We start from the raw sequence: 27,688 nt of genomic DNA, 5'->3' as shown, positions 1-27,688 counted from the left end.
GATATGTCAAATATATTCTATTGTCATACATAACTAAAAAGTACAAATAAAAAATGAAAAAAAAGTGATTGTTTCTTAATGTGTTCACACTGTCATTTATTGATTCACATATTATTCTGCCATAGATATCAAGCTATTTAAATTTTTAGGAAATAGTAAAAAAAAAAATACTATTAGATAAGTAGTGTGTGGGGAGCCAGTCTGAATGATTTCTCATTCTCCTTCCTGGAGTGGAAAGGCTCTGACCAGCACTACATCTTGTGGTGACCTGGACATTGCCCTGGTCACGGAAGTTTGAGGAAATGCCTGCAGACCTAAGCGAGCCGCCCCACGGATTGAGCTACTCTAACCTGTTCCTTGTGATACTACCCCTTTGCCCTGTTTGGGATAGAATGTTCCATGGAAATGTCCTTTGTGTGTGCCCTTCTCTTACTCTGCCCTTGGGTGTGGCCTTTCTAGATGTCAGTCAACCTGCTGACAGCAGACATCATGAAGCTAGACTCAACCCCTGAAACCTGACCCCTTGCCTCAATTGAATGGCTTCTCCTCAATAAAAGGATTCAGCAAGCGCTTGCTCTCTCTCTTTCTGCTGACCCTTAAGGTCAGAGAAGCCATCACAGGACCCCCAAAGAAACAGGTACCTCTGTCGCTTGTGTAGTTATTTCGTGCAGCCTAGTTCCCCTGAAATGACCCTGAGTATTTTGGTGTAAGGAACCCCACAGTAGTGCAATACCAACTCTATTGGTCCTTTTACACAACGTAATTAAACTTCAAAATATTGGAGAATATTATTCCCAAAAGTATCTTTTTATTCATTTCTGCTTTGTGTAGTTAGTGGGAAATTGGGCAGCTTTAGGAAAGACATAGTAATATAAAAGTAACCCCAAGGCTGGTCCCCAGGCACATTGGTCTGGCTGCTGTGCTGAGGCAAGCAGGATGAGGCCAGGCTCAGGCACTGGTTAGGCCAGCAGCAGCTGAGGCAGCCTGAGGGCCATGCCCCTCCTTACCTGGACTAAGCTCAGCAGCTCCAGGCTGCCACTGCCTGCCTGCCGGGGATAGGGTGGGGAAGTCTCCCTGCCGGGCCCTGTCCAAGGAGGACACCTGCGGTGACCTCAGTGGGCCTGGGCCCAGCCTGGAGTCCCTGGGGGGATTGGCAGGAGCTTCACAGGGCAGCCGGTCCAGGGAGTTGTGCCTGAGCCCCAGCCTGCCCACGACCCCACCTCCGGAACAGAGGCTGACCGAGGAGCCTGCAAACAACCCCATGATAGCTTTTTTCCTCCCCCGCAGATCACACACCCCAGACCCGGAAGATGGGGAACTGCCTCAAATCCTCCATCTCGGATGACATCTCCCTGCTTCACAGTGGACCGCGCCAGCTTTGGCGAGGAGACAGAGCAGGATCAGGAGCCGCTGCATCAGGAACAAGTTCCAGTTCCAATGTATCGTCCAACACCCGACTCCGCTAGCAACTCCGAAGAGGAACAAATTAGGACAGCTCAAAGAATAGGCCTTACACAGCATCTGCCTAAGGGAGCTTATGACCCTGGCAGAGATGGGTCAGGAAAAAAGCTCGGGAGTGTGTGATCTCTGTGATGGACTCTTGTTTATGGGGACTCAATTCGATTTCTGCCATGCATGCACATCTATCACCTGGGCTGCTCAGGTGACTGGTTGATGAGCTCCTCCACGTGCCCATCCTGCATGGAGCCAGTTGATGCAGCACTGCTTTTATCCTATGAGACTTAATTGAGCAGGGTCTCTCCTCTGACTTCAAGTGAACCATCATTTTTGGTGGTTTTGATCTCATCACTGAGCCCAAAGAGCTAGGGATTAGGAATTAAGATCATGCATAAAAATTTTCCTAAAAATTGCTGGATGGCTGCAGATGTTGATGAAAATATGTGATATTTTAGAAACTGGGGGGGGCAATAGGATGGTATTTTTATGTAAAGCCTGGACCCAGTGTTTAAAAATATAATTGTATTTAGACCTTGTTATTGCTCTAGTACATAAGAATTTTGTAAAGTGTTAAAGCTACTGTATATGTTTAAATTGTATGTGTTGAAGATTAGGAAAAATATAGTGGTTATTTTTCCTAAATGAAATAACTTTCTTTTCTCCACCAAATTATTTTCTGAAGTTAATGGCATTTGGGTCAAAGTTTTATTAAAAGCTACATTTTATAACACTGGCACGAAAAAAGAGTAGTTTTAAGCTTATTTGCACAGTTCTTTTTTTCCGTTGGAAATGGAATTCCTTGCCTTAGGTCTTTTTAAATAGTGCATTATCATTTGGGCTGGCTCTATGCTTGAAAAACAGTTTATTTATAATCTGTTGGAAGTGCTATATTCTGTTTGCAGTTAGGAAATGCAGAATTTTAAGTGATCTCCTAGCTTGTAAGCAAACTGAGATGCACTATCCCTTTTCTATATAAAAATGGGTTGATGTGTCAATAAATCAACTCAGCAAAGTGGGTTTAATATTACCCTTTCCTAGGTGTTTTATCTAATTCTTTTGGTTAATATGGTGATAAATGAAAGTCAAGATAAATTTTAAATATTAAGATTTCTGACTTATTGACTTGAATTATGCCACCATGCTTATGTAAAAATGAAGGTGGCACCATGGTAAAACTTAATGAGAAGTAGTTTCTCAGTTTGTAATAATTTTGATTTCTCTTTCTTGTGATTTCCTTCCTTGTTGTCTTGAAACATAGCAAAAGGATACTTCATCTCTCATTACTGTAGTGATGAGGTTATTGAAGTTATATAAACATATCAGTCTCTATTTCTTTGAAAGGGATTTGTTAAGTCCTGCTAGGTGATTGACACGAATAAGTAGGGAGACTAAAAGTAAATGTGATTCATGTTTTGCACACAAATGCAGAATTTTATAACCACATGACTTCATAGTTATGATCTCAAAAAAAGAAATTTCTCCTTTAATTTTTCTTGCTTAAATCTCTAAGCTTCTGAAGTGTTAGAGGTAGAGATGGCCTAGTAAAGATGTAGTAGTAATGATTATCAATTTAGCATGTGTTTATTTTTTTCTTATGTACTCAAGGTGATTTATTTGTTCAGCCCAGTGATGTTACAGCTAAAAAAAACATTTATTAGCAAAAGGAGAATCAGTCTACACCAACAAAGGAATCAAAAATGTTTATTATTTTTGTTGAGTTGAATATTTGACTCTAACACTTTTCTACATATAAAACATAAGTTCCTTAAAAATTCTTCATAATTTTATTACAGAAGAATTTAGTATGTCATAAGTACTTAATTTGACATTCAACTGTAGTAGCCATATGTTGTTTGATTTTCTTATGAGCACCATGATGGAAACACTCAAATGAATTTGAGAAAAACTGGAAGAAATTAGATTATCAGGTTCTGTTAAATTGTTAATATATCTTGCTTAAATTTCTGTTCATTAATTTATATCCATCCAATTATATAAAGCAAATTTGGAGCTGAAGTTGTGCAATATTTTCAGTGATAATTACTTTTTGTTCTTGTGTTTTCTACTTGTTTTTGTGATGTCTATGTTATCCAGAAAAAAAAATTTGTATCTTGAATTACTACTTTAAAATGTTACCCTTTGGGGGCTGAGGTTGTGGCTCAGCAGTAAAGTGCTCACCTCACATGTGTGAGACCCTGGGTTCAATCCTCAGCACCACATAGAAATAAATGAGTGAAGTAAAGGTATTGTGTCCAACTAAAAATAAATAAATATTTTTTAAAAAAATGTTACCCTTTGGCACTGGGGATGTAGCTTAGCAGTGGAATGTTTGCCTAGCATCTGCAGGGCCCTGGGTTCAATCCCCAGTACAGCAGAAAATAGAAAAAAAGATTACACTGTAGTTTTTTGGTTTTTTTTTTTTTAATGTCTTATCCCTTTAGGGGGGAAAAAAACACCCTCAGATGTTGGTTCTAACTGTAAAATGATGGGAATGTACAAATATCACCATCAAATGATACATTTTAGGAGTGGGAGGACATTAGAGGTAGTAATATGTGATTTGTGTGTGTGTGTGTGTGTGTGTGTGTGTGTGTGTGTATGAGAGAGAGAGAGAGAGAGAGAGAGAGAGATGTTTGCCTTTACCTGTCTTTACAAGAAAAGAGAATTATTGAACTGAAAGATAATTTCAAAATTATCCATAATTTCCTACTAACTGAAAACCAACTATGAAAAAAATCTTGTGGGCTGGGGATGTGGCTCAAGCGGTAGCACTATCGCCTGGCATGCGTGGGGCGCTGAGTTCGATCCTTAGCACCACATAAAAATAAAATAAAAATGTTATGTCCATCAAAAACTAAAAAATAAATATTAAAAAAATTCTCTCTCTCTCTCTCTCTCTCTCTCTCTCTCTCTCTCTCTCTCTCTCTCTCTCTCTCTCTCTCAAAAAAAAAATCTGTTTTAGGAGCTGGCCAGGTATTTCAGTGGTACAGCACTTACCTACTGGCATATGTGAGGCTGTGGGTTCAATTCCCAGCACCACATAAAGATTAACAAATAAATAATAAAGGTAGTGTGTCCATCTACAACTAAAAAAAAATCTATTTTAGATACACTGACCTAATTTCTCCAAAAGATCAGGGTTCCTTGTTTAAAATCTGTGCCATGTCTGACCTTTCTACTTGCTTGTTGCTCATGCAACTCCTTACTTAGGACTTGTTCAAAGTTTGCAAGATAGCTCACATGACCTGTTCAGAGGTTTTAGTAGTGCTTTTTATGACATCCAGTGGCACCAAGAAATCAGCTTACAGAAATAGCTCTGCAGTGAGCACATTGACCTGTCTCCTTGGTGTGTTCCATTACTCCCTTCGCAATAGGAAAACATTGTCAATTCAAATCGAGTGTTTCTTTCAGGCTGTCATGTAATACCATCGCATAACTCATTCACAAGCCACTTTACTCTGATGACAGTTGAGTAGGCTTCAATTTATAGGTATATTTTGGTGTTGGAATGAAAGGAACACACAGGACAGTACTTGGTGTTGAACACTGCTAGCCAGGAGGAAGGTGGTCCTGTGGGACGCGCGTGTGCCAGGGTAAGGGTGCAGAACCAGAAGGCAGGAGGACTCGGCTGGCTGCGCTGTGGAGGGTTGTGAGCATGGCTGTCGGGTTCCCACCTTCAAGTCCTCCATTGCTCAGCCCTCACCTGTCTGCTGCCCACCTCCACCTCGTGGCAGGGGGATTTATTTAGTTCTCAAGAGCGGCTTGGAATTTTTCTAATGCAAGTATAAACTGTACTTGGGGGTGACTGGGCGTTCCTACGTTTTAAAATTCTATTTGAAATTTACACATAAAAATCGTGATTATTCAGGAGGTGCAGCAAAGTCTCAGTAGGTGTCTGCATCCTGTGATCAACATGGTAAGAACATGACTTTGACCTCACATCTTTTTATTGTCATGGTGAGGACCTTAAGAACCCTCTGTTCTGGCGACCTGGGGAGATGGGCACTTACTAATGGCTGTCGTCGGCCTGGCGTCAGGGGCCGAAGGTGCATTTTCACGTCCCCTTCCGGGCGGGTCCTGGGTGCCAGGGACGGCTGGCTTGCATGGACTCTAGGGGCTTTGCACCCGCGGGTCTGGTACGGGTTACTTCACCTCTAGGTCCACCGTGTTCCTTCAAGGGATAGGATGTTTCCTTTTCAAGATCAAACTGAGCATATTTTCATTTGCTCATTATTTGTTTATTTTCTTTGGAAAAATGTTGCAGTAATTCACTTGCAGGTCAGCATGGGAAAAGAAAGAAGAAGAAGAAGCAGAGCAAGCGAAGCAGCAGCAGGAAAAAAAAAGTCCTTTATTGTGTACAAGCAATCTTTTTATAGTATTGTGAACAAAGAAGGCAGCCTTCCAACATCAATAAATCAGGTCTTTCAGCTAATTAAACATAGCATACAGAAGTTTTACTTTCTAATCAGAAGTGACTCGCTTCTCATGGCTAATCTACTTTTGACCTAGAGTATGTTGAGCTCTGTTCTTGGTTTAGAATAGATAAAAAATTTTTCTCAGCACTCTCCTAGCCCACTTGGCAGAACATCCCATTTGCAGGCAAGTCCTCCCAAGGACAGCAGACACCTGGTTTTCAAGCATGTCCGCTGTTACCTATCTATACCTTGACAGAATATCCCGTTTGCAGGCAGACTCCATCAAGGACAGTAATAGTAACACAGTTACCTCTGATTCTCTACATAAAAATGCCTGTTTAAGTCATTTGCTCCTTAAAATCAGGGTGCTTTTTTTTTAACTCTTGAGTTGTAGAAGTTTTTTTTAATACATTCTGATACTAGGCCTTTATCCACATATGATTTGTACTTGTTTTCTACCATACACTTTCTCAATTCTGTACTTTAATGCAGAAAACTATTTAAGTTAAATAAATTACAATTTCTGTTGTATGCATAAGAAGTGTCATTTTTAAGAAGCTATGATTGTAGCCAAGGTCATAAGACTTGTACTATGTTTTGCTAATATTTTTATGGTTTCAGCTCTCCCATTTAGGTCCTTCATCTGTGTTAAGTTAATTTTTGCATATGATGTTAGGTTTTGCTCCATTTTATATATGGATAACCAGTTTTTCCAGATCTTTGGAAAACATCTCCTTCATCTCCCTGGCACCCTCTATGAAAAACAATTGACTGTAAATATAAACATTCATTTCAGGATTCTAAATTCTATTCCACTTATTTATTTTTGTGGCACTAAGAGTTGCACCCAGAGGTACTCTGCTGCTAAGATATGTCCCCAGCCATTCTCAGTCTTCTCAGTCTGTGCTTTTTACAAGGTCCTGCTAAGCTTCTGGGATTGGCCTCCCACATTACTGTTGCCCTGGCATCACCACCCTGACCTCCCTGTACCAGGGATGTGTATGTCTGTCATTCTGTCAGTACCACAATGTCTTGATTGTCATAACTTTTTAAAGAGTATTAGTTTTCACCAATGTGTATGAACTGTGCATATTATTGTGGTTCCAATGATATTTTAACACACATCTGCACATGACAGTGGTGTGCATTGAATCCATCCCCTTCATCCCTCTACCCACTCTTCACCCTTCAGTCTTTTCCCTCCCACATGCAAGTTGCTGCCTCAGCATCCACCCATAAGAGAACATGCACTGTCCTGGTTATAAATTATTCCAGTTTAACATACTGTCCCCTCATTTCATCCACCTCACTGGCAGTGACAGGATTTAATTATATATGCATTTTTATCTATCTGTATTTATCCTGTCGCATGTCATTGGCACCCGAGTTGATTCCATGTCTTAGTACTTGTGAGATCATAAGGTAGCTCTATTTTTACTATATCTGAGTTACTGAGGATTAAACCAGAGGCCTTGCACCTCTACCCCTGAGCGATAGCCTCAGCCCCTTCTTTAAAAACATCTGAGACAGAGTCTCACTAAGTATCCCAGGCTGGTCTCAAATTTGCCAACCTGATGCCTCAGCCTCCCAGATCACTGGGTTTACAGGCATGCACCACCATGCCTGGCCTTCCAGTCCAGTTTTTGTTTTTGTGTTGGTGTTTGTTTGTTTGTTTGTGACAAGGCTGGCTAATTTGCCTACACTGCCCTTGAACTCACAATTCTCCTGCCTCAGCAGTGGCTGGGATTACAGCTATGGGCAGCCCTGCCCAGCTAGTTTTGGTTTTATGAGGCCCTTCCACACCAGTTCTATAATAGATGCAAGGATTCAAATGCCCACCAACAGTGTATGAGTTACTTTTTCCTCACATTTACAACATCATTTGTTATTTTTTGTTTTTTAGAAAATTGGCACACTCTAACTAGGCTAATATGATATCTTATTGTAGTTTTGATCTGCATTTCCTTGAAAACTAATTTACTGAGCATTTTTTATATACTCATTGGCCATTTGTGTTTATTCTGAGAAGTGTCTGCTCAGCATGCCCACCTTTTACCTAGTTGCTTTTCTGAGTTATTCATGTGGTTACTCACCATATCAAATCAGTTGCTGGTGAGATTGTCTTCACTCTGGGTTGTTTTCTTGCTGTGTGACAGCCTCAGGGTTTGAGATCAGCCTGTCAGTCCGCTTCTCGTTTCCTGTGCTTATGGAGACATGTTAAGGAGACCCCAAGTTCCACCAAGTCTCAGGGCATTTTCTCTTTTTCTTTGTGGGTTTCCAGTGATTAGGTCTTGTGTCAGGGTGTTTGTCTCTTAAGAGTTGGTTTCACCTAGGGCGGGAGGGGTCCAGCTTCACTGATAAGTGAAACTTTGTGCTGGTTTGGAATTGGGAAATATGAGTCTCCTATTTCTGCTCATTTTAAAGATTGTATTGGCTGCTCAGGGTCCTTAACTTCCATATGAATTTTAGAATCACTGAATATTTTGCAGAGACTAACGGTGGGGATTTTGGTAAGGTTTGCATTGGTGCATAGGTCAGCTTGGGGGTTTTCACTTAACCACATTACATTTTCATTTTGTCCATGAATGTGGACAAGATTTTTTTTTAGTTGGGGGGGGTACGAGTGACTGAACACAGGGGCACTCGATCACTGAGCCACATCCCCAGCCCTATTTTGTATTTTATTTAGAGACAGGGTCTCACTGAGTTGCTTAGCACCTCAATTTTTGCTGAGGCTGGCTTTGAACTCTCCATCCTCCTACCTCAGCCTCTCAAACTGCTGGGATTTCAGGCATGTTTTCTTCTGGTGAGGATTTTCAGTGTGGTAGGCTCATACATGCTTATTACTAAGTATTTAATTTTTTATATTGCCATGCATAGAGTAGTCTCCCTAATTCACTTCCAAATGTTCATGGCTAATGTCCAGGAAATGGACTGATCTTGTATGTTGGTTTTTTGTCCTTCAATCATGCTGTATTGTTTTATCTAATAGTTCTTTCGTAGCTTGCTTAAAATTGTGTGCACACTGCCCAAAAAGCCATATTATGAGCTAACAGAATTTCACTTCTTCTTATCTAAATGTCTTATTGTGTCTTTGATTACCAACTTAGTCTTTTTACCTATTATAAGTGTCTTCAGAATTTTATTTGTTTGTTTATTTACTTTGGTACTTGTAGTTTTTACATCATCTTGGCAGATTGGCCATGGTCTTGACATATGGTGCCCTTTTCATCATGAAATGGTTTTTATCTGATATTTTCTTGGCCATTCCATGTGTCTTTTGGTTGCTATTTTTATGTAGTATTTTCCTTTCTCAACTTATTAGTGTTTATGGATCTAAAACAAATCTCTTATTCACAGCTGGGACACATGTGTGGGGCTAGAGTATACAAATTTCTCCTTTACTTTTGAAGGACAGTTTTGTCAGGTATAAAATTTTGAGTTGATAGAGTTTTTTTTTCCTTTAAGCAATTTAAATGTCATCTCACTGCCTGAAAAGATGGAGCTTTCATGAATTCTGAACAGAAATCACAAATTTTGGAGGCTGTCTGGTGTGTGATGAATTCTTTTCTATTCCTGCTTTTGAGATTCCCTTTTTGTCTTTCAACCACTTGACTTTGGTAGTCCCCCTTACCCATGGTTTCAATATCTGAGGTTTCAGTTAACTATAGCCAATTCCAGAAATGATTTGCCAGTTTTAATTTGCACACTGTTTTGAATAGGTCAATGAAGTAAGTCTTCCACCATCTCCCACTGTCCCACCTGGGACATGATCTCCCCTTGGTCCAGGATTCCAGTGTGTGCACTACCTGCCTGCTGGCTTGTTTCTAAGGTACTTGTTTCCTTAAACACTGACACTGCTGAGTTGTCTGAAGTAAACCATTAAGCCCACTTTATGCTATTGATGTAATGGAGCTTCTAGATAGAAGAGCACATCTATTTAAACACACACACACACACACACACACACACACACACATTATGTCTTTCCTACTTTGACCACCTGCAGTAAAGACATGGATGTTCTGAATGAACTGCCTCCTTCTACTCAGTGTGGGCTGTGGTTAATTAAGCCCACTTCTTACTATGCAGAGTCTTTCTGTATATTCCAGTTACCTAAATGTTCCCTAAAATTTTTGATGCAGTTTGAAAGAGGCAAAAATCTGCATGTGAAGTCAAAAGCAATAGGGCTGTTCTTCACATTGAAGTAGCATGTGGTTACTTTTACAATGACTTTGATCCCACATGATTTCTTTTCCCAGTCTTATTTTGACATCATAAACTCGGGGGAGGGGGGCAGGCATTTCCAAAATGTAGTTTCTAGAACCTGAATTGTAAGAGCAATTTTGAATTTTTAAAGTCAGTAGTTATTGAAATTGAACACTAAGTGGCACCCAACTATCTCAACATTGGAAATATTAATAGATTTTTTCAATAGAAAAAAATAGAAATTTCCCAAACAGAAAAAAGATTGCAGAATAAAAGTGCATTTTATTTTTAGAAGTCATATACAATCTACAATTTGAATGCTTTATTAACACTTAAAATAGATAAATTAAGATTTAAATTCATAACAACTTATACAAATTAAGACGTTTTCAACCTACTCCTAAGCTGGGGAAAGCAGAGGGGGAAAACAAACATTTTTATTGGTTCTTTTTAGTTATACATAACATAGAATTCATTCTGATATAATTATATAAGCATGGAATATATCTTATTCTAATTCAAACCCCATTCTTGCAGATATACATGATGGTGAGATTCATATATTCTTATAGGTACATAGAAAAATTATTTCAGATTCATTCCACTGTCTTTCCTTTACCCATCCCCCATCCCTTCCCTTCATTCCCCTTTGTCTAAGCTACTGAATATCTATTCTCCATTCCTCTTTACTCTAGGTTAGCTTCCATATATCAGTATATCCATATATCAGCAAAACCATTGGACCTTTGGTTTTTTTGAACTGGCTTATTTCACTTAGCATGATAGTTTTTGTCCAGTTCCTGGAAAATGTCTTAAGTCATTCTTCTTTATGGATGAGTAATATTCCATTCCATTGTGTGTGTGTGTATGCGTGTGTGTATGTGTGTGTGTGTGTGTATATATATACATATATGTATATACATACACATATATACTGATTTTCTTTATCAATTCATCTGTTGAAGGGCACCTAGGTTGGCTCCATAGCTTAGCTATTGTAAACTAAACTACAATAAACATTGATGTGGCCACATCACTAGAATATGCTGATTTTAAAACTTTTGGATATATGCTGAGGAGTGAGATAGCTGGGTCAAATGGTGGTTCCAATCCTAGTTTTCTGAGGAATCTCCATACTACTTTCCAAAGTGGTTGCACCAATTTGCAGTCCCACCAGCAATGTACGAATGAACCTTTTACCAAAATCCTCGCCAACACTTATTGTTCCTTGATAATTGCCATTCTGACTGGAGTGAGATGGAATCTCAGTGTAGTTTTAATTTGCATTTCTCTAATTGCTAGAGATGGTGAACATTTTTTCATAGATTTGTTGATCATTCATATTTCTTCCTTTGAGAAGAGGGTCTGCTCAGTTCCTTTGCCCATTTATCGACTGGGTTATTTGGAAAAACAGACTTAATGAAAACATGGTCTCCCGTTTCTGAATGGAAGAGCTACAGCTGAAAAACATAATAAAGAAAAATCATGCTGCAGAGTAAAGAATAATAGTAATAAATAAAGAAGATCTAAAGCTAAAGCTACTCAGCTTGTTCCATGAAATAGGAAAGGATGGAGCACTTCCAAATTCACCCTAGAAAGCCAGTATCATCTTCATACCAAAATCATATGTGCACACATCAAAGAAAGAAAACTACAGACCAATATCTCTGATGAACATAGATGCAAAAATCCTTAATAAAACATTATAAATCATATTCAACAACATATTAGAAGATTGTACATCAGGACAAACTTGGATAGTTTAACATAATCAAATCAATAAATATAAACAACCATATAGATAGAATCAAGGACAAAAATTGAACAGACATTTCAATAGAGGCAGAGAAAGTCTGGAAAAATTTAACACCTTTACGTAATAAAAAAAATGGAAGAACAAGGAACAGAAGTAACTTACTACAACATCATAATGGCTATATATGAAAAACCAAAAGCTAACCTCATAGTAAGTGGGGGGGAAACCAAAAGCATTTCCTTTAAAATCTGGGACAAGACAAGGATGTCCTCTCTCACCACTTCTATTTAATGTGGTACTGAAAATTCTAGCCAGAGCAATTAGGTAGGAGAAAGAAACAAAAGTGATAAAAATAGGAAAATAAGAAGTCAAATTATCACTCTTCAGATGATACCATCCTATACTTAGAAGATCCAAAAATTCCACCAGAAGACTACTAGAGATAATAAATTCAGCAAAGTAGCAGGTTACAAAAATCAACATACAAAAACCCAAAGCTGGGCTGGGGTTGTGGCTCAGTGGTAGAGCATGGCCTAGCACATGTGAGGCACTGGGTTTGATCCTCATAAAAATAAATAAATAAAGTTATTTTTTTAAAAAAAAAGCTTTTCTATATACCAGTAATAAATATACAGAGAAATAAATCAGGAAAACAATCACATTCACAGTAGCCTCAAAAATAAAGTAAAATACCTAGGAATAAATCTATCCCAGGAGGTGAATGACCTCTACATGAAATCTATAGATAGAACATTGAAGAAGACACAAGATGTAAAGACCTCCCATCTTCATGGATAGGCAGAATTCATATCGTTAAGATGGCCATCCTACCTAAAGGAATATACAGACTGAACACAATCCCCATCAAAATACCAATGACATTCTTCACAGGGCTGTGAGGCAGAGAAAGTCCTAAAATTCATTTGGAAGAATAAAAGACCCAGAATAGCCAAAGCAATTCTAAGCTGAAAAAGCAATGGTGAAAGTATCACAATAACTGACTTCCAATTACACTACAGAGCTATAGTAACAAAAACTGCATGGTACTGGCATAAAAACAGACAGTTAAGCAAATAGTGCAGAACAGAAGGCACAGACCAATATAGTCATCTGATTCCTGACAAAGATGCCAAAAACAAACACTGGAGAAAAGGCATCCTTTTAAACAAATGGCACTGGGAAAATTCATTATCCATATGTAGAAGAATGAAACTAGAGCCCTACCTCTTACCCTGCACAAAAGTCAACTCAAAGTGGATCAAAGAGCTAGGAATTAGACTAGAAACCTTGCAACAGCTAGAAGAAAATGTAGGCTCAACACTTCAACTTGTCAGCACAAGCACCAACTTCCTTAAGCCCCTAAAGCTCAAGACATAAAATCAAGAATCAATAAGTGGAACAGCATCAAATTTAATAGATTCTACACAGCAAAGAATATAAGACATGAAGAGACACCTGCAAAATGGGAGATCTTACCACCAGCTCCACTGCCAGGGAATCAATATACAGAACATATAAAGAACTCAAAAAGTTCAACACCAAAAGTAAAACAGCTCAATCATAAATGGATAAAAATAACACTCCAATATACAGGCACAAGCAATAACTTTCTCAATGACACCTAAAACTCAGGGAAATAATGCCATAGTTAATAATGGGATGGCATCAAAGTAAGAAGCTTTTATACAGGAAAGGAATCCAGAAGGTGAAGAGAGAACCTATAAAATGGGACAAAAAATCTTTGCTAGCTACTCTTATAATAGAGGATTAATATCTATAATATACAAAGAACCAAAAAAAACTTAACAATAAAAAAACAAATAACCCAATTAATAAATTGGCAAATGAACTAAGCAGACACTTCTCAAAAGAAGAAATACAAAGGACTGGGATTGTAGCTCAATGGTAGAGCATTTGCCTAGCATATGTGAGGCACTGGGTTTGATTCTCAGCACCACATAAATAAATAAATAATAACAAATATAATTTTTTTAAAAAAGAAGAAATACAAATTGCCAATAAATACATGAAAACATGTTCAGCATCTCTAGCAATCAGGGAAATGCAAATCAAAACTGTTTTGAGACTTCATGTCACTCCAGTCAAAATGGCAATTATCAAGAATACAAATAATAGTAAATTCTGGTGAGGATGCAGGGGAAAAGACTGCAAATTAGAACCACCATTCTGGAAAGCAGTATGGAAATTCCTCAAAAGATTAAGGATGGAACCATCCTATGACCCAACTATCCCACTCCTTGGCAATTATTCCAAAGAACTAAAATCAGCATGCTTTATCGTAAAATGCGTAATGTCCGGCTGCAGCAAAATAACCGGGAAGGGGGGGGGGTTGACGAGCAACTTGTGTAGATTGATACAGCAGGAGTGGGAGCCATTGTAGGACAGGAGGAGTATATATACATTCCACACAGCTTATCTTAATTAACATAAACTAGATACAGCAGTCAACCAATAAGAAATCTCCACACTTAATGGCTCACTGGCACCACCTCACAAACCACTCCCCCTGGCAAAATGCCAGGCACCATCCCAACTTGTTTACAGACTCTAACAGTAAAACAGCTACCACAATGTTTATAACAGCACAATTCATGGTATCCAAGTTATGGAACTGGTCTAGAGGCCCAGCAACAGATGAATGGATTAAAAAAAATGTGGCATATATACACAATGGAGTTCTACTCAGCCATTAAGAAGAATTTGCTACTAAAAGGATGGAACTGGAGAACATTATGCTGAGGTTAAGTGAGCCAGACTCAGAAAGCCAAGGATCAAGTATTTTCTCTCATATGCAGAAGCTAGAACGAAGTCAGAGGGGGGAGGTGGTGGGCATTCTATGGCAATAAAAGAGAGATCAGTTGAGCAGAGGAAAGGGACAAAGCAGGAGGAACAAGGGAGGAGGAAGGGGAGGAACAGTGGAGAGAAATCAATAGAACTTGCTGTGTACATGGGTGTATATACCACAGTAAATTTCACCTCTGTGTTTACATATAAGGCACCAATTTTTTAAAAAAATATATGTAAATAGAAAGAAGCCCAATACAGTACAGGACGAGGAACAGGGGGAAGGAAGAGAGGAGAGAGAGAGGATAAGGACTCAGGACTGAATTGGAGATTATATTTCATGCTTGTATGATTATGCCAAAATGAACCCCAATGTTATGTTTGACCATAATGCACTAATAAATACAAAAGAAAAAACAAAAATTTAGAAATTGGCAATGATCTGATTGACATTTCTCAAAATAGAAAATGCAAATAGCCACAGGTACATGAAAAACAAAATGTTCAAAATCACTAATCAATGGGGAAATTCAAAACCACAGTTAAAAAATTATCACAGTTAAAAAAAAAAGGCTCTTACCCAAAAAGACTAAAAATTAGAAATGCTACTGGAGATGAGGAGATAATGGAACCTTTGTACACTGTTGGTAGGAATGTAAACTAGTATAGCCACTATAAGTAAAAATGGAGCTGCCACATTATCCAGCCATCTCACTACTGGCCACATCCCCCAAAGACACCTGCTCTCCTGCTTACTGCAGCCCCAGCCCAGCAGCTAGGAAGTGCCCACTGGCCAGGGAGTGAACACAGAAAACGAGACTGGTGGACATAATGGAGTGCTCTGGAGCCATGAAAATCGTGACATGGCTGGACCTGGAGATGACTGCATTACATGGGATAAGCAGGCACAGAAGGGCAGGAGCCACATGCCACTGACACATGGGACCTGAAACAGCTGGTCTCACAGAAGTTGAGAGAAAGGTGGTTTCCAGAAGTGGGGAATGGGGAAAGGCTGCTCAGCGAGCACTAGAGTGCAGTTAGACAAAAGCAGGGAGTCTGATGCACTTTGCACAGCAAGGACCTAGCCAACAACGATGGCCTGCACGTCTCAGAGAGTTGGAGGAAAGGGCTGGGAAGGTCTTCAGCACAAGGAAGTGCTAAGTATATGAGGAGATCTACATTTTTACCCTGTAAACACCACACAAGGTCAATGTGTTGAACCATCACTTTACTGCAGCAGTGTGTACAACTTGTGTTTTCATGTACCAGCTAAAACTTGTTTATTAAAAAGTTAAATAGATCCAGGTGCAGTGGTACATGCCTGTAATCCCAGTGGTTCAGGAGGCTGAGGCAGGAGGATCTCAAGTTCAAGGCCATCCTCAGCAATTTAGTGAGGCCCTCTCTCAAAATAAAGAATAAAAGGGGTTGGAGATGTGGTTCAGATGTTAAGCACCTCTGGGTTCAATCCTCAGTACAAAAAAAAAGAAAAAGTTAAATAGCTGGAGTCACTCTCAAGGACACCTAAATACACAAAGCTCTCTGGGCAAGTGAGACACATTTTATTATAATTTTGGTCTGCACATCACTTTGCATTTTCTACCCAATTCATAAAACCAATACATGAGAAGCATTGGTGTGTGTCTTACCAGGTACCAATGAACAGAGAGATAATGTGTTGCATCAATGACTTTAAAGAGGTAGTCTGTGTACATTGACATCAATTCACATTTGACTGTTATAATTTCATGATGTCACCTGAAATACCAACAGCAGCCAAAAAGAAAATAAAGAGTAGACATGCAAGGAAATACTAATGGAAACAAAACATCACTACAAAAAAAAACTCAGCCCACAATAAGGCAATATGTGAGGATGTTAATGAATCCTCACATTAAATCTTTCTGGGCTACATAAATTTGGAAACTGTTTTAAATAAAGCCAAGCAAAGTCGTAGTTTTGTTCATATAGTAAAAAGTTATATAGGAAACTAACTCTATTTTGTTAATTGTGGAAAGAGCAAAAATAAACTATGATTTGGTGGTTTATACTTTGAGAATACCAATGGAAAAAAATTATAGTTTATTTTAGGGTGAATAATTTTTGCTATAATAAAATGATTCTTCCATTATTACCTTAAAAGTCCATTCTTAACTATAGAGGAGCAATAATTTTTACAAGGTTAATTTTATTGTTTTTGGCTATGGCATAACATTGGTGAGTCTGATTTTAATAACATTTGATTAAGATGAAAGAAAGAGAATACAAGTCTTTCAGCAATACAACACACAAGCATGTTGAAAAGCATTAACAAGTTACATTGTCTTCTAAAATTCACGTACCAAATTAGTTTGTGCGTATAATGTAGCTGATGTATTCTTGCAGCATTCATTTATTCAACTACTAATATCCACTGTGGGTCAGGAATCGTCTAAGCCCAGGAATGAAAACCTAAGTGAGCAAAACAAAGATCCTGTCCTTGCAGAGATTGCGCTAGAAAACCATATAGCAGACCCTTCCTCCCCCATTGTAAAACGATTAACAACATGCATATGTGAAGCTGACAGGCACCTGCCTTCCCATCCTGTTTTTCACAGAACAACACTATGCAGTGACGGTTTAATCAAAGATCATGTTTTTGGAAATATTTTGAGACTATACTACAATATTCTGATATCCTAAAAATGCTATAATTAAAATGAATGCAGCAATAAAAGTTCAACAAAAGCAAACATTACTCTGGAAAGGCTCTGTGTGCTAAACCAGATGTAGCTGGAGGGAACAGAGGGAAAGACCCTCGAAAGTTGTATTTTAATAGACTGAGCCATGGTGGAAGTCGGCCACACTCACATAAACTGATGGAAACATTTTAAATTCAGAAAATACAGCACATAAGGCCAGAAGAAAGTTTTCACCAAAGGAAAAAAAAATCTTACTTTCCATAATTTTGAACACTTTTAGACTCAACTTACTGAAAATCTTCCCGGCATATATAACATCGTCACCTAAATGGCACTCCCGGCTGCCCATTGTACTGTCTCTAGACTTTGAACCTTTTATCCTAATATCAGTTTTACAGAGCTCTGACATGAAAGCACAAGGATTCCAACCAAAAGTCAATATCCTATCGTAATGAAAATTAACAAGGACTTGTTATCAGTAGAATTGATAAGGAAATTGATAATGACCTCTTTATAACATTTTATGCCTACCATTTCAAACGAAGCCCACAGTTTCTACTGAGATGTGAATCTTAAGTCACTACTGGAGCCACAGCCATGGCTATGGTAAAAGAACCTCCTCCCCAAACCCACTCTATTTGTACTGTGCTGCCTACTTCTTTTTTCCCTTGTGAACTGGTTCTGAGCGACACTGCTCATCTATGACACAGCACCTAACAAGGACTCCACGTTCGAGTGGAAGAAGCACACAGAGAGACAACCAGTGAGAACTCAAGGCCAGAGCCGGAACCAGAGCTCACTGCCATGATTCAGCAGAGGGGACAGAGAGTGACAGAAGCCTGCACAGCTGGAAGGTAAAAAGACTACTTCTTACGCTCTTTGTCCTTCCTCATGTTGGCGCACAGCTGAGCCTGCACATTTTCAGAGGCAGCCTTTGTTTTACAGAAATCGATGATTTCTTCTTCCAGTTTTCTTCTCTCTCCTTCAAGCTTTATTATCTCCTCTTGTTGAAATCTTTTAAGGTGCTCAAACTTGTCCTGCAGCTGTAAGACAAATGTGCAGTCATGACCCAAATCCAAGTGTTACAGAACAGCTGAAGAACAGATTGTCTTTTCCTGAACATCAAACAATATTTAAAGATTCATTATATTTTCACGGGTTTTTCATATGTGTAATTCTTTTTGTTGATTTTAAAACTGAATATGCTATGGGGCTGGGGGTGTAGCTCAGTCAGTAGAGTACTTGCCCCTTCCAGCCCATGCACAGGCCCTGGGTTCCATCCCCAGCACCATTAAAAAAAAAATTCTGTGAACAAAAATTTTTAAACATTTTCCTTTTTCCTAAGAAAGTACATGTTCTAACTCTTTTATTCCACAGGGTCTCTTTGAATGAAATTGCTAAATCTAGGCTCACAGTCTGCACAAAATCCTTGTAGTCTGCCAGGTGCAGTGGCACACACCTGAAATCCCAAAGGCTTGGGAGACTAAGACAGGAGGATCACAAGTTCAAAACCAGCTTCAGCAACAGTGAGGTGCTAAGCAACTCAGTAGACCCTGCTCTAAATAAAATACAAAATAGGGCTGAGGATGTGGCTCAGTGGTCGAGGGCTCTGAGTTCAATCCCCAGTACACAACAACAAAAAATCCTGTAATCCTATAGCTAGCAAAACTCATTGCAGGCAGAGGAAGGAAAAGTGGGGCTCCATCCACTGCTCAGGTTCACCTGTGTGTGCACCAAAACCTCCACATTGCACGTGAAGTGCCCCCCACAAGCAGGAGAGGGTGTGGGCTGCTGCGCAGAGCCAGAGCTAGTACCCCAGGAAAGCCAGGGCCACATGGACCCAGGCCAACCAGAAAATGTCCATAACCACCTCCCAAGGCAGCAGAGGAGGATGGTCAGAGCATTGCAGCCAACCCTGTCCTTCCATGTTTCCACACATACCAGAAAGCTTCAGGGCACAGAGACTTCTGCCTGAACCGGAAGGGAAGGCAGCAACAGAACTGAGGACAGCACAGCCCCCCAGTGGCCACCGTCCCTGAGGCTCACAGAGCAAGGCCCAGAACCCCCTGTGCATAAGCTGGGTAAAGGAGGAGGACAGGATAGTACCTGGATGGACACACCACAGTGGCTAAGCTGATCCCAATGTGGGAGAACAAACAGACCCCCTCAGTGTGGTGCTGAGTGGCTGAGATGCTGCCTCTGGCCCAAGGCGGTAGGGGCCTGGACCAACCATGGCCTCATAGCTGAAGTGCCTGAGGAAGCGCCCTATGGGCCTCAGCAGAAAGTATGTGCAGCCTCCCCACAGGTTTCTGTATCACCTGTCTTCTTCTGAGTCCCCCTGCTTGGCTTCCTATGTCCCCTTTGATTTCCTAATTCTGTGTAATTTTAAGCATTTTTAAATTCAGTCATTAGATTTTTCTTTTTCCTTCTTTCATTTGCATACCTTCCCCTTCTCTTCTTTCATTCTTGATTTTTTTATATCCCACTTCCTCCTCTATTTTTTATAGATTTTAACCCTAATTTTACTTTCTCTATTATCTAATTTTTAGCACATTCTATATAATCATTCCACTTTTCTTCTCTTTAATTAACAGAGTGGTAGAGATAATTTTAAATGCACTTTAAAAATTTTTTAAATGAGCTTTTACTGTACATTGACATATACTCTGCTTTGAAGCTACAGCTATTGCTGATGGTTATTCTCCCAAAGCAGAGCTGAGAATTGCACACAGCACTTTGAACAAGCTGAGTGGATGTGCTGAGGTTAAGATAAACCTCCAGTGGCAGGGCACATTTATGAGGAGAATGGAGTTCACAAAAAAACCATCATCTAACAATACTAAAGATATCCATCCCAACATAAAAGCAAATGTCAACATCAAAACACAGACAACATGAGAAAACAAAGTGATAAGATGACTCCAAAGTTCAAACTCCAAAACAATTAAATCCAGATATATCCAAGTTGAGAAAATTTTAGACAAAAAAGAAATTTTGATTGTTTAGCTTCCACATATCAGAGAAAACATTCAACCTTTGGTTTGGAGGGACTGGTTTATTTCACTTAGCTTGATAGTCTCCAGTTCCATCCATTTACCAGCAAATGCCATAAAGTCATTCTTCTTTAAGACTGAGTAACATTCCACTATGTATATATACCACATTTTGTTTATCCATTCACCTGTTGAAGGGCCTCTGAGTTGGCTCAATAGCCTAGCTATTGTGAATTGTGCTGCTATAAACATTGATGTGGCTAATGGCAGAAAGATCAATAGAGGAAAGGAGCAAGGGGTTGGGGAGGGGAAGGAGAGGTACTAGGGACTGATTTAGATCAAGATATATTTCTTTTTTATTGATTTTATTTTTTTAAATACATGACAACAGTCGGAATGCATTACAATCCTTATTACACATATAGAGCACAATTTTCATATCTCTGTATATAAAGTATGTTTCAAGATATATTTCATGCTTTTGTAATTATGTCCAAATGGATTCTATTGTCATGTACAACTAAAAGGACAGATAAAATGTAAATAACGAAGAAATTTTTAAAGTTGATTGTTTAAATCATCTATGAATTGTTTTTTAAAGTCTAAGGATCAAACTAAAGGAAAAAAATACAGTATATAAAAAAAATCTGAATAATGAGGGAGATATTCTGGGCTGGGGCTGGGGCTCAGTGGTACAGCAAGTGTTTAGCATGTGTGAGGCACTGGGTTCAATCCACAGCACCACAATAAAAAAAAAACTAAATAAACATAATAAAGGTATTGTGTCCATCTACAACAAAAAATATTTTTAAAAAGAGATAGCTATTCTGAAAAAGTTTTAAAAAGCTAAATAGATGGACTCACTGTCAAGGGCATCTAAATACACAAGGCTCTCTGGGCAAGTGTGAAGCATTTCATCATGACTTTAGTCTGTACATCACTTGGCATTTTCTTGTTTGTTTTTCTTTGAAGTGTTGGGGATCAAACCCAAGGCCTTGTGCATGCAAAGCAAGCCCTTTACCAACTGAGCCATATCCCCAACACTCATTTTCTACCAAATTTATAAAACTGGGAGAAGGGATGGGAGGAAAAGGACAGGGAGAGGGAGAGAAGGACCACCACAATTAGCAGCAGGAGGATAACAGCAGAAGAGCCCTGTGAGTTTCTGAAATCCAAAGACACATCCCACAACTGCCTTTTCCTGGAATTGGCATTAGTTATCTTCAAAACTGCAACCCACGGGCACAGTGGTGCATGCCTGTAATCCCAGAAGCTAAGGAGGGAGAGGCAGAAGGATTGTGAGCTCAAAGCCAGCCTCAGCAACTTGGTGAGGCCCTGAGCAACTTAGCAAGACCCTGTCTCAAAATAAAATATAAAAAAGGGCTGAGGGTTGGGGTTCCGTGGTTAAATGCCCCTGGGTTCAATCTCTGGTACAAAAAAAAACTGCAGCCCTTGACAGTAACTCACTGGTCTCCAAAAACCTCAAAGTACCATTTGCTGTCTCACAACACATAGGCTCAAAGTGGCATGGTGTCATTGGTACAAATATGTCAAAATAGATTCTGCTGTCAGATATAACTAAAAAGAATAAAAACTGGGGCTGGGGATGTGGCTCAAGCGGTAGCACATTCGCCTGGCATGCATGCGGCCCGGGTTCGATTCTCAGCACCACATACAAACAAAGATGTTGTGTCTGCTGAAAACTAAAAAATAAACATTAAAAAATTTCTCTCTCTCTCTCTCTCTCTCTCTCTCTCTCTCTCTCTCTCTCTCTCTCTCACACACACACACACACACACACACACACACACACACTTTCTTTAAAAAAAAAGAGAGAGAGAGAATCCTTACCCCTTCTGTTGGATCCTTCAGTTTTAAAAAAATTTAAAAAATAAAAAAAAGAATAAAAACTGTAAAAAAGAAAAAAGACATGGGCTCAATGCAAAAACTACAGTATGACCCAAGGGAAAAAAAATGTATTTTAAATCCTTGTAGCTCAATTAGGAAGACAGGGACCTCAAAAGGCAACTGCAGAGAGCCCCACAAGGACAATGCCTAGCAGTCTCACAGGGGAAGCCACCAAGACAGCTCCCAGGAGCAGTGCTCAGGGGATCCATGCAGTGGAGTGACCCCCAGCACACAGAATGCAGGCTCCAACACTCAGCTCCACCACGGGAAAGCCTGAGGCATAAGGACCCAACTCATGAGAGTCCTGGGTAAACTTAGCCCAGCACTGCTAGGAGGGTGGTGCCGCCTGGGACCTGGAACACAGGAAATATAAATGGGAAATTCTCAAGCTACTTCAGAAAACAGAGAGTTACAGGCTGTAATTCTGCAAAGGCTATATTCAGACTCTACATAGTGGATAGACAATTGTTGAAGAATAGCAAGTTTCCCCCGAACACCAGCTAATCTCCTGAGATTTTCCTCAACTTAATAGTATACCTGAAAAGGAATACAATTGCTATGGAACCTGGCAGTACTTGCCTCTTTTTCAGCATCTTTAAGTGTTGATTCTTTCTCCTTTACTCGCTGCATGAACCTGTGTTTCAACTGCTTTTCCTCCCTCTGGCATTGATCATAAAACTCTTGTCTCTTGGCTTCATATATCTCTTGAAAACTAAAAAGGAATGCTTATGACTCATGTTAAAATTCTCTTATAAATGAGCATGTTAACAATATATCTGCATTTCAGGTCCCATGAAATATCATCCTCTCATATGTAGTAACACAAAATGAACTTTCCATACACTGGGATGACAGGAGTGAGACATAATTGTTGACACAGTGTGCATGTGCTGGGCAGAGCAAGCCAGCGACCACAGCTGTCTGGAGTCAGAAGGACTGCAGGCTGGAGGCCACGCTGGGTACTTAGCAAGACCCTGTCTCAAAACAAAATTTACAAGAAGTGGTTGGGGATGCGGCTCAGCGGCAGGGGGTGCAAAACCGTCTCAGGGTGTACACAAAGAACAGCAGGGTGTTGAAACACACAGAACTGATTTCTTATTTCCATTATATCAAGTTCTTTACATCTCTTGACAAGAAAATTTAAGAAAACCTCTAAAATATGAGGCTATGTTGAAAATAGTTCAATTAAAGCAAGAAATCATTTAAAATATCATCTGCTGAAGATGGTTCAGTTTGGGTTCTCTTCAAGGAACCATGACTGACTCCAATGCAAAACGACTCAAGGACTCTGATAATCCAGCAGTGAGAGGGTCACTCCTCTCCAACACAGCTGAACACTGCCCACGGGCTCTTCACTCTGGACTGACAGGTCAGCACATTGCTGCCTTCAACTCTCTTCTCCCTCAATTCATCTCAATATCCTTTGCCAATTTTCATCAATATTGTCAAATCGCTGAATCTGTTTTACATAAATACAAACATTCAAATACAAATTCCAAGTGCAAAATAAAGGTTTTCCTTGAATACACACCTTAATATTGGCACATTGGACGTGTTTCAACATGCAAATGATCCCTTTCAGGAAGCTGCCCCTTCCTCTCCTCCTGCATCTCCCATTCTCACCTCAGGACAGCCCACGATGAGAGGAGCTCAGCACTGCTCATTCCTAATAACCATGCTCTGTATGTTCAGGGGTTTCCTAAGTCACGCGTCCAACTGCCATTGCTGGGTCTGTGCTCACCTAACCGGCTGGTTGTCAGGTCCCACGTCTGTGAAGCCCATTTTCTGCAGCTTGCGGCATCTGTAGCATTCATAGTGGTAGAAGTGGGTCTGCTCCTTCAGGTCCTCCATGTTGGTGCAGAGGAGCATGTCTCGGAGCTTCACGAAGTCACAGTGGTTCTCGTTTTCCACTAGCCAGGAGAACAACAAATCCACACCTCACCCACTCAATCCACACTCACTCATTGGCATTGGTAAAGCATTGTTAGATTAATTCATGCATGAAAACCACTGTAGCAACAGAGAAATGACTAATATTATTAACAGTTATAATTATTTGAACCATGGGCTGGGGAATGTGGCTCAAGCGGTAGCATGCTCGCCTGGCATGCATGTGGCCCGGGTTCGATCCTCAACATCACATACAAAGATGTTGTGTCCGCCGAAAACTAAAAAATAAATATTAAAAAAAATAAAATAATTATTTGAACCATGTAACTGGTTAAATTAAATGACTAATTTGGGCATGGTGGATAGAAAGATCAATGAATTTGCTTTAAATTTTGCTGAGAGCCATTGCCAAGTAGGAATGACGCATGGCATGACCCAGGTCATTTGCAGTGACATTGCATGTAAGGTGACCTTGCTCAAGGACCAGGGCGGATCCGGGTTTAGGGCAGATCAGGGTTTAGGGCACTCCTTGGGTTTAGGGTGGTTCCAGGTTTAAGGTGTATCCTGCTGGGAATAGGGCCTATCCTGCTGCCTCCAGGCACCCGCTCCTTGAGTTCCCCGTTGAGTTCTCGCGGGATTGAGAGTATATTTGGGATTCAGAGCCCTGTGGAGAGTGTGGATTTCCCCAGAACGTGTGGGTAGAGTGCCGGTGACAGTTCCGGAATAAAGAATTGCTGTTTGAATCTACAAGGCTGTGAGTGGCTCGTGATTTTGTGTCCAGCCAGAAAGCAGCAAAATTTATTATAAGAATAAATAGGGGCTGGGATTGTAGCTCATGGGTACAGCACTTGCCTACCACATGTGAGGCACTGGGTTCAATCCTCAGCACCACATAAAAATAAATAAATAAATAAAGGTATTGTGTCCATCTACAACTAAAAAAATAAATAGGAGATAGTAAAATAACAAGTGATATTGGTATATTATACAGTTTTTCATTAACTATGGTATTATTATTCTACAAACTACCCTCAATGTTTTTCACAGCTAATTGTCCAGTAATAAAATTCACTAATGTATGTAGTTTTTAAGATGAATTCTTTAATTTAAAAAAAAAACCCTTAAAATTGTACAGGGGGGCTGGGGATGTGGCTCAAGCGGTAGCGCGCTCGTTGTACAGGCTTTTGGTATTAAACTCCATTTATACAACACATTTATAAGACTGCATGAATCAATGTCCAAAATCAATGAATAACTTCAAATGACTCCTTTATAGTTTTTTTTTAAGAAGAAACTTTTTTTTTTAGAGAGAGAGAGAGAGAGAATTTTTTAAATATTTATTTCTTTTTTAGTTCTCAGCAGACACAACATCTTTGTTTGTATGTGGTGCTGAGGATCGAACCCGGGCCGCACGCATGCCAGGTGAGTGCACTACCGCTTGAGCCACATCCCCAGCCCCCTTTATAGTTTTTTTAACTAATACATAAAACTATAAAAGTTGTACATATTAATGGCATGCCATGTACTAGCCAGCACATGTACACATTATGTGATGATGTTTAAAGCAGGTTGAACATATTTATATCCTCAAATATTTATCATTGCTTGAAATAAAAACTTTAAAAATAGTTTCTTCTAGAACTTGAACTGTGTAGTACACTGAAGATGTCTGAAAGCACCACATTTTGCAACTTCACACATCAGTTTCTTGACACCAAAGGACAGTCAGTGCCCACTGATAAGCTTCCCCACCCCCCACTGCACCCAGCTGCTATGGATCAGCAATCTGAATTCCACATGAGTGAGGTCATGTGGCAACTTTCCTGCACCAGACCTTTGTTCTTGGCCTGAAGATCTCCACATCCATCCACGCTGTTGCAAGAGGCCAGATTCCTTTTGTGTGGCCAAACTGTTCCATTGTATATCTGTTACATTCTCTCTATCCATTCATCTATTCGTGGGCAATTAGACGATTTCCATTTCTAGGCTATCATCACCAGTGGGACAACAGGCAGAGAGTGCAGGTGCCTCTACCAGATGCTGATTCTCTTCTATTGAGTGTATATCCAGCAATGGAATTGCTGGGTCCTCTGGTCATAGTAGTGTTAATTTTTTCAAGAAAGCTCCATACTGCTTTATGCAATGGCTTGCAATATCACCTTGTGATTCTGAATTGCATTTACCTGATAGAGATACTAGCATTTTTAATTAACCTACTGGTCATCTGTATGTCTTCTTTATAGAATATCTGTTCAGATCTATTGCCCATTTTTACTCAGGGTGCTTACTTTTCTGCCAGTGAGTTTTGTAGAGCCATAAATATTGTGACTATCATCCCCTTGTCTGATGTGAATACATTGTGGACACTTTCTCCTACTCAGCTTGTCTGTGAACTCTGATGGACGACTTCTTTCTCTGTGAAGATTTTAATTTTCTGCTTGTGTTTTCTATGCTTTTACCCAGGACATTGCCCATTCCAATATCCTGAAGCATTTTTACTAATTTTCATCTAACAGTTTCACATTTTCAGGGTTTAATCCATTTTTAGTTGATCTTTGTAACTGTTGAGAGATAGTGGTCCAACTTCATTCTTCTGCATATGGATATTCAACTTTCCCAGCACTATCTAGTGAAGACTGTCCTTTCTCCAACAGACAAAAATCAGCTGGAGGCAGACACACAGATTTAGCTCCAGACTCTCCATTCTGCCTCTGTGGCCATGTGTCTGTTTTCATGCCAGCAATGTGCTGCTTTGATTGCTACAGCCATGTGGGGCATCTTGAAGTCACATAGCATAACACCTCATGCTTTGTTCTTTTGTTCAAGATTGCTTTGGCTATTGGGGCTTTTTCTTTTTGTGGTTTCATATAAGTTTTAGAGGGTTTTTTTCCTAGTTTCATGAAGAAGGCCATTAGTATTTTGATAGGGATTGAATTAAATCTGCAAATCACTTTGGGTATTGCATACATTTCAATAGCACTGATTCTTCCAATCCATGAACATGGTATATCTTTCCACTTTCTGTGGCTTCTTTGATTTATTTTATTAACCTTTTATAATTTTTGCTGTAAACACCATTCACTTCTTTGGTTAAATTTATTCCTAGGTATTTTTATCTGTTTTAAATGGGATTGCTTCCTTGATTTATTTTTCAGACAATTCACTCTCTTTTAAATGTTTTTAATATATATTTTTAGTTGTAGGTGCACACAATACCTTTATTTTGTTTTTATGTGGTGCTGAGTATCAAGCCCAGTGCCTCATGCATGCTAGGTGAGCATTCCACCCCTTAAGCCACAACCCCAGCCCAATTCACTCTTGATGTACAGCAATGATACTGGTTTTTATATTGATTCTGTATCCTGAAACTGTGCTAAATTTACTTATTTTCTGTTTTGATGGAGTTTTTTAGCTTTTCTATACATAGGAAAACGTCCTCTGCAAACAGCAACAACTAACTTCTTTTCCAATTTTCATGCCCTCTCTTTCTTTCTCTAGAATAAGTGCTCTGCCTGGGATTTCTACCACTGTGTTGAATAAAAGTGATGAAAGGGACATTTGTGTCTTGTTCCAGAT

At 39.5% G+C, this 27,688-nt stretch overlaps 1 protein-coding gene and 1 pseudogene across 3 annotated transcripts in view; one reads left to right on the top strand and one right to left on the bottom strand.

Moving 5' to 3' along the window:
• The first annotated feature begins 1,193 nt into the window (after positions 1–1,193).
• LOC101978502 (RING finger protein 11 pseudogene) lies at positions 1,194–2,686 on the top strand (annotated as a pseudogene).
• Positions 2,687–10,344: 7,658 nt separating this feature from the next.
• The window catches only part of Septin14 (septin 14), a 44,831-nt gene continuing 27,487 nt past the window's right edge, over positions 10,345–27,688 (bottom strand). For 2 of the 3 annotated variants that reach the window (XM_005328559.3, XM_078023990.1), the window contains 4 exons: positions 23,964–24,132; positions 22,802–22,934; positions 18,196–18,364; positions 10,345–11,542 (listed from right to left, as the gene is read on the bottom strand). In XM_005328559.3, the coding sequence (XP_005328616.2) occupies positions 11,499–11,542; positions 18,196–18,364; positions 22,802–22,934; positions 23,964–24,132 (515 nt within the window). In that variant the 3' untranslated portion in view covers positions 10,345–11,498. The other variant, XM_040276713.2, reaches the window with a different exon arrangement.

This window comes from Ictidomys tridecemlineatus, chromosome 10 (genome assembly GCF_052094955.1).
Source record: "Ictidomys tridecemlineatus isolate mIctTri1 chromosome 10, mIctTri1.hap1, whole genome shotgun sequence".
NCBI lineage: Eukaryota > Metazoa > Chordata > Mammalia > Rodentia > Sciuridae > Ictidomys > Ictidomys tridecemlineatus.
Note: the sequence above shows the minus strand (reverse complement) of the source record. Positions and strands in the feature narration are given on the sequence as shown.